The sequence below is a fragment of the Xenopus tropicalis genome, chromosome 9 (genome assembly GCF_000004195.4).
Source record: "Xenopus tropicalis strain Nigerian chromosome 9, UCB_Xtro_10.0, whole genome shotgun sequence".
In the NCBI taxonomy this organism is placed as follows: Eukaryota; Metazoa; Chordata; class Amphibia; order Anura; family Pipidae; genus Xenopus; species Xenopus tropicalis.
In genome coordinates, this window is record NC_030685.2 from 12298726 (window position 1) to 12318286 (window position 19561).

At 43.3% G+C, this 19561-nt stretch overlaps 2 protein-coding genes across 2 annotated transcripts; both read left to right on the top strand.

Annotated features, from left to right (window-relative positions):
- Window positions 1-125: 125 nt before the first annotated feature.
- Window positions 126-9078, top strand: LOC116407803 (integrin alpha-M-like). The gene is made up of 10 exons (XM_031893828.1): window positions 126-137; window positions 678-887; window positions 1141-1271; window positions 1460-1608; window positions 1700-1851; window positions 2004-2108; window positions 3193-3266; window positions 3496-3637; window positions 8515-8594; window positions 8967-9078. Exons 1-10 carry the CDS (start codon window positions 126-128, stop codon window positions 9076-9078), a joined length of 1167 nt encoding a protein of 388 aa, XP_031749688.1.
- Window positions 9079-9195: 117 nt separating this feature from the next.
- Window positions 9196-15366, top strand: LOC116407804 (integrin alpha-M-like). The gene is made up of 8 exons (XM_031893829.1): window positions 9196-9251; window positions 9541-9622; window positions 10182-10289; window positions 11619-11714; window positions 12730-12843; window positions 14130-14234; window positions 14879-14989; window positions 15073-15366. Exons 1-8 carry the CDS (start codon window positions 9196-9198, stop codon window positions 15184-15186), a joined length of 786 nt encoding a protein of 261 aa, XP_031749689.1. The 3' UTR covers window positions 15187-15366.
- Window positions 15367-19561: the final 4195 nt, after the last annotated feature.

The following is a 19561-nucleotide window of genomic DNA, read 5'->3' on the forward strand; positions in this document are numbered from 1 at the left end:
TTGTTTCATGTTCTCACCATAAGGAACACAATACACGTGTGTATGTCTCAGCACTGTCGGTGAGGTGAGAAGGGTGAAGCGGTCCCTTCCAGTTTGCCATGAGAAAACTGCTAAATTACGAGGATATGTACACCCAGGTATTTCCCCTGTGTTCTGAGGGATCCATGGTAATAATAGCCCCATGTGGATGCCTTGTTCACAGGTCTTAAAGGAGAAGGAAAGTCATTTTGGCATTGTACTGCCAACAGATTAGCCACATATACGAACACTACATTTATTCTGCAGAAAACTTTACCATACCTGAGTAAAGAGCCCTAGAAGCTCTCTCTGTTTGTTTAAGATAGCAGCTGCCATTTTTTGCTTGGTCTTCATAGCTTCCTGCTTGCAGTTTAGCCTTTATAGCTCCGATTACACATTCCTAAGGGTGGGGGGAGTGAGTTTTATGAATTCTTATGGGAGGGGGGAGCAGAAGAGGGGAGAGAGGGGAGAGCTGTGCAGATTCTGCCCTGGCAATGAACAATTTTTCTGAGAGAGGAAGTCTGATACCCTAAGAACATGTTTACAGAAAAGGAGACAATAAATCCTGTGTTTCTTTTGATAGAGGACTAAGTGCAGCGTTACTGTGAGTGCTTATGGCTAAATCTTACTTAGTTTTTACCTCTCCTTCTCCTTTAAAGGCTTCAGTTTCACCTTCATGTCCCATCGCTCTGCAAGGGGACCCTACTCAATACTTTGCCTCTTTTGGTTCTGCCATGTGTCTTCTGCCAGATTTGACTGGAGACAACCTGATTGAACTGGCCGTGGGTGCACCGTGTGAAAACCAAAACCAAGGGGCAATATACATATTTCCAGGACAGAAGGGGGGCTTTAGAACAACTTACATTCAGGTAAGGAAGTATCATATGATTAACAGACTATAAATCAGTCTTTTGTGCCAAGTCATCATTACCACAACCTTAATCTCAGAGCCAGACATTGTAAGATTATAAGATTTTCCCTTCCATACTGGAGCCCAGTAGTCCCTTACTGGACACCATCTTGGAAAAGAAACCTCTTGGTTGGTCATCTTACGTGAAACTCTTCAGCAGCCACCGTGCTGATACCACTTGAGTCTTCATTTCTCCTCATGCTTTTCCCTAGCGCATTGCAAGCAGTCAGGTTGCTAAAGGCCTCATGTTCTTTGGAAGGTCAATGAGTGGGAATCTGGATATGACTAGAGATTCACTGCCGGATCTGTCCGTAGGGGGTGCGGGGAAAGTCCTCATACTCAGGTAAGTTGAGTAGAATGACATGCAAAAGTAGCAGCTCTAATCCTTTGATTCTTCTCTTACTGCTTCTTAATGTTCTTCTAGATAAGTTCTGGCTCCAGTTATAACTTGGCAAAGACTTCTCTTTATTTGTAATGAACTTTTTATCCAAGCATCCTTGCCCTCACCTAGAATCTCTAACTCATCAATAGGTCTAGGACAGTTGTTGGAGTCTCAGTGTCCATGACTTTTAACCCCGCTGAGATCCTCCTATCCTCCTATGAGTGCCCAGATGCTGATACGACAAAGGCAGCGACAACTATCAGAGTGTGTGTGACCTGCACAAGGAAGAGCCCAGCCGGTGAGATGGCTCAAGGCATTGGCTGCATGTTGTCTATTCATGTTGATAAACTGGGGTATAATGAGTACCCTTTCCCAATTGTATTTCCAAGGAGAAGTCTCTGCCCAGATGACATACACTCTCCAGTTGGATGCGGGTCGCGTTCAGAAGCGGGCTGTGTTTCCTGGAAAAGAACATTCGCTGCAGCAAACGTTTCCACTAAGACAGGGCCGTAACTGTATCCAATACCCTATAACACTGCCTGTAAGTAACTATTTCCACCAGTTCATCAGTCTTCACAGCTATGAGCTGGCAGACCCATCTATCTTTAGTCCATCTGGCATTCACTCACTTTATCAAGAGGAATGACTACATGTGTATGAGCCTCCCTCATGTGTTCTTCCATCTCTTTCCAGGAGTGCGTGGAGGACTCCCTCTCCCCTCTCCATGTTGCTTTTAATTTCACCTTAACTGGACAATCTGTACTCAGTGAGGATTCACCTACCAGCCTCTCGGAACAGGTAATGGTCACAAAGACTCTCAGTAACAGAGACAAAGCTGGGACAAAGTAAGTTAGGTGTATAAGAGGTGTATCAGAGATCACATAGTCACCCATCAACAACCAATAAAGGGAAAGTAGCACTGCTTTTCTAAAACCTGTAGGTTCTTAGAGACAGTTCCTTCAAAACCCAACAAACTTGCAACATCAGTGTTGGAACATTTCTATAGATAATGGTGTTGTTTTATTATGTATATAGAAGGACTGACTGGTTTAATGTGAACTGTAACCAAGGCCCAATTTAATAACATAGCTGCTTAATTGCACCAGAGCTGGCAACAGTAACAACCAATCATCATTTAGATTTGATCAAAAAACAGAAGTCCTATTGGTTGCTACCTTGATGAGACCCTGAAATTTTGACCTGGAAGATCTCGGATGAGCTGTAAGGTATCTACAATATGCTCTTTTTGAAAAAGTAGGGGGTCTATATCTTCATGGGTGTCAAAGACTGAACCTGCTGCAGTTCCATCAAATGGGGAAAAAGTATCAGTGGCAATTTAAGGATGGATAGGAAATGAGTTTTGGACACCTTTAGCCAAAAACTCAATCTCAGCCCTTGATCTAAGTCCATTCCCATTTCAAATATTACTACTATGCTTAATATTTACATGTTCTTATCAAGGTTGTGGCCTCTTGTCCATCTCCAGGCTTGGCAACTTGGCAACCAGGCGTTAGCAACATTATTAGGTTAATTGCATCACAGTTTTGCTAATGACAATTCATTCCAGTATGAGACATAGTAACTCCATTGTGGGTCTACAGAGACCAGAGATTGTGACTGGGGCTGAATAAGCAGGTCATTGGCTAATCTAGTAGCACATGCCGTATGCCCGGTTGATGGACAAGCTCAGTCCACCAGAACGTGCAGCGTATGATATACCCATACGATTATCGGTCAAATGAATTTAATAACATAGACATAGAACCTCGATCAATGAGAAATGATTCCCTTTGAGAGTAGATGCCCCAATGGAGTGGCAGAACGTAATTTTCTCAAATACAATGAATACACTCAATCAGTTCCACTGTCTGTATCTCTTCAGGTCTCATTTCAGAAGAACTGTGGGAGTGATGGGCGGTGCCAGGATGATCTAAGGATCAACGCCACTTTCGGAGAGTGAGTAGAAACTATTCCTGCCTTGTATCTTGTGCATTGTATGAAGTAAATCTGTTGAAAATATGAAGATCTAGGAAACACAGTACCAATTTGGATCTCTCGGACTCTGTTAAAGAGCTTTTGAGTCTTCTAGATAAAGCAAAGAATTGCCCTTTATGGGTTATCCTAATCCTTGTACAGTATATCTCACGTGTTCCTTTACAGTCTTTTACTCTTCTCTTTACTGCAGTCTCAGACACCTTGTGGTGGGGGTATCTCTTGAGGTAAATGTCATCCTCTCAGTTCAAAACCATGGGGAAGATTCTTACAACTCTCAAGTTATTATAACATTCCCACCAGGACTGTCCTATAGGACGGTGTCTCTTATCCAGGTACTGACGTGATGCCTAGCTGTCGGGGGTGGTCTGTATATCTTTGTATCCCCAACCTTTCTTACTTGTGAGCCACAGTCAAATGTAAAAAGACTTGGAGAGCAACACAAGCACCATAAAAGTTCATGGAGGTGCCAAATAAGGACTGTGATTGGCTATTAGGCAGCCTCTATGTACATTATCAGTTTCTCTTTGCATTGGACTCAGTATAATGTCTCTTTTGAGATATGTCCAGAGGATGTAGAACAGGGGTCCCCAACCTTTCTTATTCATGAGCGACAGTCAAACGTATAAAGACTTGGAGAGCAACACAACCACCTTAAAAGTTCATGGAGGAGCCAAATAAGGGCTGTGATTGGCTATTAGGCAGCCTCTATGCACACTATCAGCTTACAGGGGCTTTATTTGGTAGGAAATCTTGTTTTTATTCAACCAAAACTTGCCCCCAAGTCAGGAATTCAAAAATAACTCCCTGGTTTGGGGGCACTGAGAGCAACATCCAAGGGGTTGGGGATCACAGCTCTAACTAAAGTTTGCTTCAAGCAGTTAGATCTAAAGGAGGCCCTCAAAATGTTCAGTAAAGTCTCTTTACCGAGCGAGTGCATGGGGGCACCAAGGTTCTGCTGAACTCAAATGAACAGTCCAGAGCCAACACCTTTGAACTCACATAGGAACTGGGAATGCGTATGTGCCATTTTGTAGAGAGACGGAGATTAGTCTGAACTTGGTAATATGTCATATATATCACTTTGTAAATAGTTAGCAATTTTATTTTTTGTTTACATTAGATGTGTACCTACTACCTCTGTCAACCACTGGCAAGTTGTTTAGGCTAAGCCTTATGTACTACTACAGTGTAAGCACTGTAACTCCAGTTCCTCCAATATGCATTAAGAATAATAATACTTTTTCAGAGTCCCCTGTACATAGTTAGTTACATAGGGTTTAAAAAAAAATCCAGAGTCCATCAAATTCAATACTTTCAAGTGAAACCAGCACCCACAACCTATACTGACCTATAAACCATATATACCAACATCAGTACTAACTGTAGATATTAGTATCACAATAGCCTTGGATATTCTGCTTGTTCAAGAACTCATCTAGGCCCCTCTTATAGGCATTAACAGAATCTGCCATTACCACATCACTAGGAAGGGCATTCCCCAACCTCACTGCCCTCACCGTGAGGAACCCCCTACCCAACATCCCCTGGTAGGGCATCCCCCAACCCCCTCACTGTGAGGAACCCCCTACCCAACACCCCCCGGCAGGGCATTCCCCAACCCTCATACTGCCCTCACCGTGAGGAACCCCCTACCCAACATCCCCCGGCAGGGCATTCCCCAACCCTCTCACTGCCCTCACCGTGAGGAACCCCCTACCCAACACCCCCCGGCAGGGCATTCCCCAACTCTCTCACTGCCCTTACCGTGAGGAACCCCCTACCCAACATCCCCCGGCAGGGCATTCCCCAACCTCACTGCCCTCACCGTGAGGAACCCCCTACCCAACATCCCCCGGCAGGGCATTCCCCAACCTCACTGCCCTCACCGTGAGGAACCCCCTACCCAACATCCCCCGGCAGGGCATTCCCCAACCTCACTGCCCTCACCGTGAGGAACCCCCTACCCAACATCCCCCCGGCAGGGCATTCCCCAACCTCCACTGCCCTCACCGTGAGGAACCCCCTACCCAACATCCCCCGGCAGGGCATTCCCCAACCCCCTCACTGCCCTCACCGTGAGGAACCCCCTACCCAACATCCCCCGGCAGGGCATTCCCCAACCCCCTCACTGCCCTCACCGTGAGGAACCCCCTACCCAACATCCCCGGCAGGGCATTCCCCAACCCCCTCACTACCCTCACCGTGAGGAACCCCCTACCCCAACATCCCCCGGCAGGGCATTCCCCAACCCCTCACTGCCCTCACCGTGAGGAACCCCCTACCCAACATCCCCCGGCAGGGCATTCCCCAACCTCACTGCCCTCACCGTGAGGAACCCCCTACCCAACATCCCCCGGCAGGGCATTCCCCAACCTCACTGCCCTCACCGTGAGGAACCCCCTACCCAACATCCCCCGGCAGGGCATTCCCCAACCCCTCACTGCCCTCACCGTGAGGAACCCCCTACCCAACATCCCCCGGCAGGGCATTCCCCAACCCCCTCACTGCCCTCACCGTGAGGAACCCCCTACCCAACATCCCCCGGCAGGGCATTCCCCAACCCCCTCACTGCCCTCACCGTGAGGAACCCCCTACCCAACATCCCCGGGCAGGGCATTCCCCAACCCCCTCACTACCCTCACCGTGAGGAACCCCCTACCCAACATCCCCCGGCAGGGCATTCCCCAACCCCCTCACTGCCCTCACCGTGAGGAACCCCCTACCCAACATCCCCCGGCAGGGCATTCCCCAACCTCACTGCCCTCACCGTGAGGAACCCCCTACCCAACATCCCCCGGCAGGGCATTCCCCAACCTCACTGCCCTCACCGTGAGGAACCCCCTACCCAACATCCCCCGGCAGGGCATTCCCCAACCCCCTCACTGCCCTCACCGTGAGGAACCCCCTACCCAACATCCCCCGGCAGGGCATTCCCCAACCTCACTGCCCTCACCGTGAGGAACCCCCTACCCAACATCCCCCGGCAGGGCATTCCCCAACCCCCTCACTGCCCTCACCGTGAGGAACCCCCTACCCAACATCCCCCGGCAGGGCATTCCCCAACCTCACTGCCCTCACCGTGAGGAACCCCCTACCCCACATCCCCCGGCAGGGCATTCCCCAACCCCCTCACTGCCCTCACCGTGAGGAACCCCCTACCCAACATCCCCCGGCAGGGCATTCCCCAACCCCCTCACTGCCCTCACCGTGAGGAACCCCCTACGCTGCTTCAAATGGAAGCTCCGTTCCTCTAATCTAAAGGGGGGGCCTCTGGTGCGTTGAACCTTTTTATGGGAAAAAAGAACACCCACAATCTGTCTACAATTTGTATTTGCTACTTTTCAGCAATGTAATTATTATAGATGCTAAAGTATATATCTGTACAATATTTCATCTTACAGAGCAACAGGCGCCTGATAATTAAATGTTCTACTCCTGAGGGTGAGAGATATGTTATCTGCGGTATTAACAACCCCCTGTTGAGACCCAATGCTATGGTAAGAGAACTGATGGCAATTACAAGGTTATAAGGCAAAAGCATTTAGTTTATAACCAGTATCAATGAACAATCTAAGCCAGAGGCATTGCCTCTCATCCGCTCACCACCTTCAACTGATTTCTTGTATGAGTTTATCAGGAAGCTGGAGATGAGAGTTTATAGCTTAAAATTGCCTCTTGCTAGATATTTTAGAATCTTTTATGTCCTTGATTGGCATTGTTCTCAAGATCTCACTACAGATAAAGGGCCTGATTCACTAAAGTTTATCGCACGCTTTTTTGCGGTAAAAAAGACGCGACAATTAGCGCGCGATTCACTACAGCATTACCGCATGCGATAAGTCGCATTTTCGCATGCGGTATTTCTCGCGCTAGTTTTACCGCATACATTCATTTCCGTGCTGAAAAGGATATGATCGCATGATTCACTATAACTTTTGCGCGCTAAATATCGCATTCGGCTATGCGAAAATTAACACCTACTACAGGCAGGCGAAAAATTATACAAAAGTACAGTAAATTATTTTTTGCAATAAAATATGGACTTACAGTGTTATTTATTCAAGTATGTGTTTCCCCCAGAGTGACGCAGGCGCCAGTTTGCAGCGAAATGGTCATTTTTAATACAGTAATTTTCTGCAAGTATTGGCGAGTATGGCTAACATGGCGTGCGTTCATTTGCGCGACTATTTATATTTGGCTACAAGTGATGAAATGTTTCGGCAGGCATGGATTTGCAGCGAATTTTTGGACGTGCGTTGAATTTTTTTTGCGGCGGATTTTTTCATGCGTTTCGCAAAACAATCCGCCAATGGCAAAACGCCTGAAAAAATTTGCCACGCAAAAATTCACCGCACATACAAAAATTTATACAAGCGTCAAAAAATAATAGTCCCAGCAACAATTTTTTTGCCGTTTCGTGGATCTTTCGAAAGATTTGCTAATTTTCACTAAAGAAACCAGAACACATTTGCTCATCACTAGCGGTTACTATTTATAAGCATCTACTATTTATATGCTACCATTTATATGCTACTATTTATATGCTACTATTTATATGCTACTATTTATATGCTACCATTTATATGCTACTATTTATATGCTACCATTTATATGCTACTATTTATATGCTACTATTTATATGCTACCATTTATATGCTACCATTTATATGTGGCTAATATTTATATACACCATTTATATGCTACCATTTATATGTGGCTAATATTTATATACACCATTTATATGCGGCGACAATTTTTATACACTATTTCTAAGCTACCATTCATATGCGGTGACTATTCGCGGGCGTAATTTAGCACATGTACCAGCAAATACCGCATTGAAATAGTCTTCGCGAGTTAAATAACGCATGCAATATCGCGCGTAAAAAAGCGCGAGTATGCTTATAGTGAATCGTGCGAAAAATCGCCAAAATTAAGACGCGGTAAAATTTTTAACGCACGCTATAAATAGCGCACGTTAAATCGCACTTTAGTGAATCAGGCCCATATACTCATGTTTTACAAAAGGTCGATATTTTATGGCTATTCCCAGATGCGTTTGTTAGAATTGTCCAGTCACTTAAGGATCCACTTGTGCTTCATCCAGAACACACAACTTTAGCTTTCAGAAGAAATGTCTATAACCCTAGACCCTACAATCATGAGAGTGCCAGTGCATAACTACGTTCTCCATGGTTCTCTCTTTCAGGCGATCTTCGTGGTCAGTTTCCATGTCTCTTCTTTGGCTAATCTAGGAAACCGTTTGACCATTACAACCAACGTCACCAGGTGACCAACATACCAAGTAACAGGAGTGTACAGGCAGTAGGGTTGAAAATGTTCCAGTTGCCTTAAACAATTTAGACATCTTGACAAGATATTCAAGGCCAGTGTGAATAAGCATGTGGTTAAAATTCACAGTTGGGTTCTCCATTCTTCTCTGATTTCTAACACCCCCTACCGGATAACTAAGATGCAAAGCCACATAGAGGAGAAGAGAGTCAGTGGTTTGCACATCCTCGGATCAGCCAGGGACAGCTATATCTATTTATTGTGCATACAGATCAAAGCTGAGCCAAGTAGTATTGACAACTAAGTCATTGTATTTGGCCCAGTGCCCTGCCTGATCATCAACCACCACCCCCTTCGTTTTGTATACAGCTCCTCTGCGTGCCAAGCCTTCAACTTCTCTTCCTGCCTCTTGGCCCACACCCCATCCCCCCCATCCCTAGTTCCATATGCCCCTTCAGCCACTAACTCCCATCCTGGCTGACAGATTAAAAGATTGTCTTTATGTATAGTTTACCACTAGATTCTGTTAAGTTGCACCAGAGCCGAATCAATTCCTTCATCTTTCCACAGTGACAATGGAGGAGCACCCAATGACCTAATGAAATCAACCGTCCAATTAAAAGTGTTGTATGGAATCTTTGTGACTATCACCAGGTACGTTAAGTCCTTTTTCAATGTAAAGCTGATACAGAGCATCATCATGGATGGGGCAGATAGGTGGGTTCAACAAACAGGTTATCACCAAGCAATAAGAATGTTGCTGCTTTTAGACTTTATCTTGAGTAGATCCTATTGTTCTGGTATAATTTTCACAAGTTAATCTAGGAAGCAATTTGGCCACCCAAGTGCCCAATAACTTTTGGCAGGATTTTTGTCTTAATGTGTTATCATATGTTTTGTTCATTTTTTTCTGCTATTAATTGACATTATTCTCTTGCCTTAGCCTTGAAGAATCCACCAAGTACACAAACTACTATTTGTCAAAAAGAAGTCCTATTGTGCGTGATGTGAAGCACATGTACAAAGTAGGTAGATCTTTACCCCTTCTGACCAAGTCTGATCAAGTTTTGTCAATTTAGTTCAAGTTGGACTCTCTCTGGAGCCTTCAAATCATTTAGAATGTAGGCATATGGAATGGGGGGGGGGGGGCTATCATGGTAACTGATATCTTGTCTTTACAACTTATCGTTGATTATACTGTAATGTTGCCAAGCCGAGTGATCTCCCTTTGTTACAAAAAAGCAATAGGCCAAATTAACTCTTGTTGGAGAGCCCACTTGCTTCAGTATTTAGGCTTTGATCTATTTTATAGGATTTGGGGTTCAAAGCCATCATAGACCCATATGGTTATGGGTTTGAGGTAATGGTTTACATCAGTGATCCCCAACCGGTGGTTCATGAGCAACATGTTGCTCTCCAACCCCTTGGAGGTTGCTCCCTGTGGCCTCAAAGTAGGTGCTAACTTGCATAAAACCCAGTGTAATTGCCAAACATAGCGTTCTGTAGGCTGCAGTCTGCATAGGGGCTACTAAATAGCCAATGTGTGTAGCCCATGAATACAGTGTAATATCTCTATCCCGGCAGGTTGGGAATCAAGGGCAGAGGTCGTTACCAATATCCATTATTTTCATGGTTCCTGTGAAGCTGAAGGAGACTGTTGTGTGGGAAAATCCAGATATCATTGTTTCAGAGGTAAAAACCTACAATCCATGCACAGCATTGTTATCTACCACTGGTCACTCATGTTGGGGTCTGTAGCTGTCATTGTCATTGCCTGCTCTGAGCTCTTACTTCCTTGTTACTTCTTTGGAAGCATCCTGTAGACACACCATGCTCATTCCTGTAGACACACCATGCTCATCCCTGTAGACACATCTTGCTCATTCCTGTAGACACACCATGCTCATTCCTGTAGACACATCATGCTCATTCCTGTAGACACATCGTGCTCATTCCTGTAGACACACCATGCTCATTCCTGTAGACACATCATGCTCATTCCTGTAGACAAACCATGCTCATTCCTGTAGACACACCATGCTCATTCCTGTAGACCCATCATGCTCATCCCTGTAGACACATCATGCTCATTCCTGTAGACACATCATGCTCATTCCTGTAGACAAACCATGCTCATTCCTGTAGACACACCATGCTCATTCCTGTAGACCCATCATGCTCATTCCTGTAGACCCATCATGCTCATTCCTGTAGACCCATCATGCTCATTCCTGTATACATACCATGCTCATTCCTGTAGACACACCATGCTCATTCCTGTAGACACACCATGCTCATTCCTGTATACATACCATGCTCATTCCTGTAGACCCATCATGCTCATTCCTGTATACATACCATGCTCATTCCTGTAGACACACCATGCTCATTCCTGTAGACAAACCATGCTCATTCCTGTATACATACCATGCTCATTCCTGTAGACAAACCATGCTCATTCCTGTAGACCCATTATGCTCATTCCTGTAGACCCATCATGCTCATTCCCGTATACATACCATGCTCATTCCTGTAGACACACCAGGCTCATTCCTGTAGACCCATCATGCTCATCCCTGTAGACCCATCATGCTCGTTCCTGTATACATACCATGCTCATTCCTGTATATACACCATGCTCATTCCTGTAGACCCATCATGCTCGTTCCTGTAGACCCATCATGCTCATTTCTGACCCTTTGGGTCTTATTTTTCCACAGTAAGTCCTCATAACTTTGTTCTGAGGGACAAATCAAAATCAAGTTATTCCCCTTGGTTGTGTTCTTTTAAAATTAAATATTTGGGCCCTATTTACCAAGGCATTTTTTTAAATCCCAACATTTGTTTTTCACCCAAATTTTGGCAAAAAATGTTTAAAACTCTGAGCAAAATTGTTGCAAGTATGAAAAATATCTCTCAGTTGGCTCACTATCTGAAATTTGTGTTTGGCAAGAAAAATTTCCTCAAATACTGTTTTGGAGGGTAGTAGGTTATTTTTCCTAATTACCCTTCTCTTTGTAGGAGGAGCTAAGCAACAGTACAACTAACTGTACCAACACCGGGGAAATAACCAATACAGGAGAGTTCCTGGAGGAAAATGAAGCTCATTCAGTTCTGGTAAACTCCGAGCTCAGGTTTTTTGTTGCCTAATCCCTCTGTAAATAACTACTGAGCATCTGTTTTTAAGAATAAACAGAATCCAGGGAGTTTGGTTAAAGCCCAAGATCCTTTCCATCATTTGGGCTTGGTCCATCTCAGGATTAGGCAAACACTTGTTTCCATGTGAAGGTGCTATTATAATTATTATCATGCTATCTTTATATACAGTACTGTGCAAAAGTCTTAGACACTTTACCTGTAGACTATTATTCAGTCAATAATCTTGTGCAGTATTTAGGCATATAGCCCATTGCTTAAGCCTACTAAGAAAGTGGTACAATCAAATACCTTGACATCTAATAAGTGTAAAGAAATGTATTGTATGTAATGTATGTACAGATGGAGAAGGTAGGGGTCATCAAAACTAAAATATCTCTGGTCAAAATGAATGGCAACCTTTTAACTTTATACTGAATGTATATGTATCTGCCCATTTCTATGTTGAGTTGAACTGAGTCTGACTGACCATCTGACCAAGCTAAAAATCTTGATAGGTGGATTGGGCATCAACAGAGAAATGGATGGCAGCTCCCCTATCCATTCAGTCCACTGGGTAATAAGTTGGATGTAACACCACAAGTGTCTTCTAGCAAGGTGGAAGGGAAGGGTTTCTCTGAACACCTTATAAGATATGCAGTTCTCCAGCACTGCTCTTGGGTTGTCTACAAATTGTGCCATATTTTCTACAACACTTCTTTCCCCATACCTTCATGGTGTTTTTTTCTATTAATACATTTCAAGGTTGGTTCTTTTAATATCTGTCTTCTGGACTGTCACCCCTGTTACGTGTTTTGCCAGTTCATGTCTTCTAAACAATGTGTTCCTCTGGCCTGTCTACCCTTCTGGATATCAGCAGTGTTTGTCTGTTTGCCCAACAACCTAACCTTCATCATCCTCAGTGTCTAAACTGCCTCTTGATCCCTTCAGGTTCTGAACTAATTTTTGTCTTTTGAAGTATTTTGTTTTTCCACAGAATTGCACCGTGATGACATGTCTCAGGTTTGTGTGTAGCATCGACAGTTTGAACATTCAGAAATCAATCAATTTTACGATCACTGGACAAGTGACCAAAGACTGGGCCACCCAGGTTAGTGAAAGAAATACCTGTACATTGCATGTAGGTGATGGGCAACTGCCGGGTATAGAAGGTCCTTTTATGTAGCTTACCAACTAAACATGAATATAGTTACATCCTATTGGATTTAACTCTATATTATACATTCTCCACCCTTTTCTATATGTTGGGAGAGAGACCTCAGTACTCCGTGACTATTGTCGCCTAACTGTGGTACTGCGTCCTCGACAGGGACTTAATGAATTGGATGTTGGTTGGGGACGTCTAAAGGCCAGTTAGGATGAGATGTTATTTAGCACATGAAACAATGAAGATGTATAGTACAGTTCTTGAGCCCTCTATCTATGCAACTTTCATTTTTCATAAGTCATTATTCATAAGTTTCATATTATATAGTCTATAATTATATTTTGTAATGCCATCAATCAGCATTATTGTGATATGGAAGTTTGTCCACCAGAAAAATCCCTACTACTTCTTCTTGTGCTTTGGTTATATACTAACACATATGATCTTATTATAAGAGCTGTTTTATCAAGCTCTTTATTAGAAAGGAATATATGTGCCATACAGGATGGAGGTGCCCAATAATTTGCGTAAATGGCTCTCGCTAGCCATCTACAGTTGGAAGCCACTTTTCTTCAGCCCTGATGTCTATCAGGCATCATATAGTATTGAGAGAGAACTGATGTGTCAAAGGTGTTGGGAATCCTATTGAACCATCATCGTCAACCATCAGTCTTCTAGAAAGTCATACAGTCAGCATAAAACACATCATCTTCCCCTAGGTTTCAACAACTGTGAGTTCTACCATTAGTATGTGGCTCAGGGAAAGAAAAGTTTTTAGCACTAACAGTTGTTATAGGCATTGTTTTTTGCACTAAAGCCAAAGCAAACCACCTGGCAGGCCCACAATTACCTCTCCATGATGTAGATAATGACCTATGTTAGCAAGTGTCTTGGAAAATCTGTACTATAAGTCCCTAAAATGTAGGACCTATAGCAGGTGTTTGGTGACAATATCCTGAGTGACAATAAATATACTATACTCAGTGAAATATTAGCAGTTTTAGACTATAGACCCAACGGCAACCCTATGGGTTATGCCTTTTAAAGAGAATCGTTGGGCTAAAAGTCTAAAACTGGTAATACTCAGAAACCACTAAAAGCAGAAAACTAATGTACAATGCAAAAGTGCTTCAGGGAGGGAGATTACATTAATTCTGTTCTGGTTTTGGAACGTCTTTAAAATACCATCTGTGCTGTTGAGTAGTTATTGAATTCTTTTCTGTTCTCAGACTGCCCACCAGAAAGTGCTGCTACAAAGTTCTGCAGAAATTACGTATAACTCGGACAGATACCAGCACATCCTAGAGCAGAACCAACCATTCACCAGGGCTCAGGTATTGGATCTAGTAATGCCATTCACAGCTCAGTAAGTATAAGAGTTAGAGCTATCTATAGGCAAGTTGCCTTAGGTTTTAGTGATACACCACAGAGCAGCATTGTAGGTAGGAAGAGTGGAGGTATAATGACAGTAGGACAAGATGGAAATAATAGATGAAGGCAACATTGCAGCCTAAGGACAAGATGGACAATGATGGTCACATAAGATGGCAATAGTGAGTAAAGATGGCACATGTAGGACAAAATGAAGACAGTAGGGTAAGATGAGAAGAGTTGGACAAGATGGCAATCTCATGGCAAGATAGTTGGACAATTGAAGATAGTAGGGTAAGACAGCAGAAGCAGGGCAAAATGGCAATAGTGTGTCAAGATGGAGACCTCAGGGAATGATAGCAACAGCTGGACAATTTGGAAACAGTAAGTCAAGCTGGGAACAGTAGGGCAAGGTTAGATGTTTTTTCAGTCTGCTATCCTTGCTAAGGACTGACAGCCCAGTTCAAGGTGCAAACTGATGGGACCTCAAGCTAGAACTTAACAGTGTAATACAACAGAAATGCAAGTTTGCTCCCTGTTTACCAGATCAGGTTTAGACCTCTTTGCATGGATTGTCTTCATGTTTAATCAACTCTTTCTGCCTCAGGCCCAGACGGTGCTGAAGGTCTTCATTGAGTATAACTACCTGCCTGTGATTATTTGGAGCAGTGTGGGGGGCTTGGTGCTTCTGGCTCTGATCAGCGCTGGGTTGTACAAGGTAAGTGGGTGTATAGGGGGTACATTTCCATAGTTCAGTCTTGTACTTAATTCTATATTATCATCTACTACCTCTGCCTGCAGGTGGGATTCTTCAACCATCAGTATAAATACATATTGCAATTACCAGAAGGACAAACTGTAGGAGGTGAAGAGACTACAATGGAGGCCCAATCTGAGCAGAAGCAAACGCAGTAGGGCAATAATCTCAGGCCAGATTGGGCAAGGACTGTGTATATTTGGAAAGAGTGGGATTGGCAGACGGCGCTTCAATAATCTTATTAATTATCAAATTCTAATAAGATTTTGTTCATTGTACATCTTGGAATAAATGTTATTTATACATGAATTTTATAAATATAACAGTAATATACAACATAACATTCTAACTTTCATTTTCAATCATTTTGAAACTACAACTCCTATTGATTTCTACATACACTGGGCAGCTTTTAGGTGCTGAGTGTTTTTTCGTCTATGTTATATGTACTAATGCAAAGTGGGCAATATGTCTTAGATAAATTATATATAATCTGCCCCCAAGTGATGAACCTCTTCCAATGGGAAACTCTCTGGTTCCTCACAACCACCCACCAGAAATATCTGTGTATAAAATCATATCAACCAATCAAACCACCCCCGTCCTACTTTATGGGTGAAGAAAATGAATAGTGGCCAAATCATAAGCAAAATCATCAATAAACCACTCAGTTGCACATCTTCTTCTGACCTAAGGAGCTGTAAAATTTTGAAGAACACTTGCAAGATCCACCTATGGTTGTACCACAAAATCTTCCCAAGTGTAGAGGCCATACCGTATATTGGAGGTGGCAGTAACCCCCCAGAACCATTCTGGGGATTTGAATGGCTCCTCCTTCACAAGAGGAATAGAAAACATTTTTAAAGATTGAGGAAACTCACGCGGAATCTTTCAAAAATTTCATCATAACTCAATTCCAATGAATCCCACAAAATATATAAATGAAGCTCAAATTCTAAAAGGACTTGAGATTGCATCACTTCAACTGTAACTACGAGTAACCAGTTCCTCTTTAATGGATTCTATTAGAACTCCTATACTTTCGGAGAAGCGTTTCTTTCTCTAAACTGATTGTGACTATGAGTGTTTGGAACAGTACAGAAAGTAAAGCTTCCAAGCATTTTCTTCTCTGAAGATCTGTGATTAAAGGTCCCCATACACGGGCCGATAGTAGTGATAAGACAAAACAGAGGCGCCAAAAGGATAAAATTAGCTAAAAACACTTAAAAACCCAATGGGTAATTCAGAGGAGGTAGTAGTAAGCTTACCTCCTCCAGGCAGACACCAACAAAAGTGGTAATTTTCAGTAATAGTTTATTCACAACAATATTGCAACGCGTTTCGCAGGCATTTCCTGCTTCATCAGGCAATGTAGAATAAGCACAAAAAAAACAGTGTCTTTGTATATACACACCAGGAGCCTCGGTCACAGAGCACATAGCATCATAGCATGACCATCGGTCATAAAAGCATCAAATATATATAAAAAGAGTAATAAAACTACATAAAAAGGCTACTACAAGAAAGAACTAGTAAAAGATAAAACGGAACAATATGGCATATGGAATAATACAAGATGAATTAATAGAGTTTTTCTAAAACTTCATTAAGACCCTCAGGTACCAAGGTCCTGAGGGTCTGGATCCAGTACATTTCTCGTTTTTTTAGATTGTCAAAAGCTGCAGGATCTGAGGAACTGATGGAGTCGATAAGTGTGATGGAAAAGGTGTCGGGGCTGCTGCTATGTGCTCTGTGATAGTGACGTGACACACTGTGCATAGGAAATTTATTAATAATGTTCCTTTTATGTTGGCCTATACGGCTCCGGGCATCTTGTGTTGTCCTGCCAACATATTGGAGACGGCATGGACATGTTATAAGGTAAATAATGTATTTGGATTGGCAGGAAATATGACTCTTAATGGTATACTGAATGTTGGTGATGAGGGATGAGAAGGTGGATGTATTGGTAACAAAAGGGCAGGCCAAACAACGGGAATGGTTACAGGAATATGATCCAGGTGTAAGGGGAATGGATCCTGCTGGATTGTTATGATTCCTGTAACGTAATTTGCTAGGGGCTAAGATGTTGCGCAAACTGGGTGCTCGTCTGTATGTAATTAAAGGTTTTTTAGGTAACAGGGGTTTAAGAAAGGGGTCCTGAAGTAGGATCTCCCAACGGTTGTTCAGAATGGTCCTAATGCCCTGATGTTCCTTGGTGAATTGTGTAATGAACCGGATGGGTGGGTTGTCACTAAGTGGGGGTGTGGGGTTTTTTTGAATAGTAGATTTTGCCTTCATGAACACATCATTAACCAGTTTCTTTGGATATTTTCGTGCTGTGAATTTCCTTTTAAGTATTTTGGATTGTCTGGAATATTCGTGGCTGTCTGTACAGTTTCTATGGATTCGTCTGAATTGGCTGTATGGTGTGTTATGGGTCCAGGGCCGGTGATGGAACTGTTATAGTGAATGTAATTGTTTGAATCAACTGATTTAAAAAAAGTTTTTGTTTTGATAGAATTGTTTTCAGTAAAGATGGTGAGATCGAGGAAATCAATGAAGTTAGGGTGATGTTGTGATGTGAACTGTAAGCCTGCTTTATTATTATTGAGGTATTGAATGAATTCAGGGATTAAGGATATGTCACCCTTCCAAATGAAAAACAGATCGTCTATGTAGCGTTTATAAAGGATAATATTGTCTGAAAATGGATGATTAGGAAAAAGAAGTTGTGATTCTATGAAGCCCATGGTGAGATTGGCATATGAAGGTGCAAAGGAACTTCCCATTGCCGTGCCGCTGATTTGGTGATAAAATTTATTGTTAAATGAAAAAATGTTATTATGGAGGATGAATTCTATGCACTGCAACAGGAATCGTTGTTGTACAGACGGCATTGTGGGGATAGTGGCCAGGAAGAATTGAATAGCAGATAAACCAAATTGATGAGGAATATTTGTGTATAAGGATGTGATGTCACAGGTGAGCCAGTGGTAATCTGTGGACCAGGATATGGAGGATAATATTTGTATGAGATGGTAAGAATCTTTGAGAAAAGATGGTAGGTTATGAACTAGTGGTTGGAGATGTTGGTCTATGAATTTGGACAGATTACTTGTCACGGGCCGATAGTAGCAGCCGATATGGGTCCCTTGGACCGATTCAGCAGCTTATCGGCCCATGTAGGGGCAGAAACGAGGGGCCAGATATCGATCCGTCATGTTAGAAAATTCAGTCGGATCGGGGACCACATCAACGAGCCGAATCGACTGCCCCATTGCATATAATTCGATCGTTTGGCCCCAGGGTAGGTGGGGATATCGGGTGAAGAGCCGCTTACTTGGCGATCTCGCCAAGTGAGCGAATCTCAACGTGTATGGGGACCTTAAGGCTTATGTGATCAGGGCAGCCATCAGGGAGGTACAGGGGGGTTCTGCAGTCAGGGGCCCAATAGCAGAGGTGGTCCTTAAGAAGGATAGACATGATTTGCTAGTTGGGGAAAAGGGTGTGGCTTGGAGTAAAATGGGCAGAGTTTTGGTATATTTTGGTTGTGAGTGGGCTGGATTTGGGGCATTACTATGCTTGTGAGGAACGTTGTATTTTTCACAAGGCTGCCATATTACTTGTTGGCAGGGCCCACCTTCCAGAGGGCCCTGGGAACAAGTGGCCCCTCCGTAGGAATAGCCCCTGATAACTCAGTAAAACAGGGCCCCATGATTAGTGATGGTGACCCTGTGGGTGATAAATTAAGTCCTACTAACAAACTAAAGAGTGTGACACACGAGAGGTGGCTCACTGCTCACACTGGAAAGGCTACACTTCAGCCACATGAACGTCAGAAAGGGGTAAAAAAAAATTCATAGTGTAGAGTAGGGGCAGCATCCACCTAAATAGATGTGTGAGTGGCAGAAAGCAGTGTATTGGGGCAAAACAAGGTGCCCTTTAGGCAGTTCCTATAAGCAACACACATGAAGTTAAACAGCATATTACTAAGTTCTTGAGATAAATACGGTATAAAGGCTTGTGTCTAGTAAATGACTAGTGAAGAACATGTAGGCTGTGGCTACTTGCGTGTGGACTTTGTGTGGTCAGTTTCCCAGAAAATGTTTGCGCTATGACACACACACACACACACAATATAGAAATGCATCTAACACTTAGGAAACGGTGTTGTTTCATTTTCGCACCAGTCAGGCAGGCCAACATGTAGATCTGCCCCTCTCAGATTAAGAGGAAACCACAACAGTCTGCCTCTGACTCGTATGAACAATTTCCCCTTGTTATAGCTGGTCCTCCAACTGGAAAACACCTTACAGTCCTCACTATATTGTAGCAACTGAATAATATACTGTATATATATACAGTATATGGGCAGGGATGTGCGTGAACATGGTGCACAATTTAGTGCAAATTTTGCTCCAGTATGGATGCATACAGTAGTCTGCGCAGGTCCCACTCATGCAACCTGCATTTCTACCTACTGCGACCTGCAACTGCCTTATCTGCAACTGCCTTCTTGAAACTGGAAGT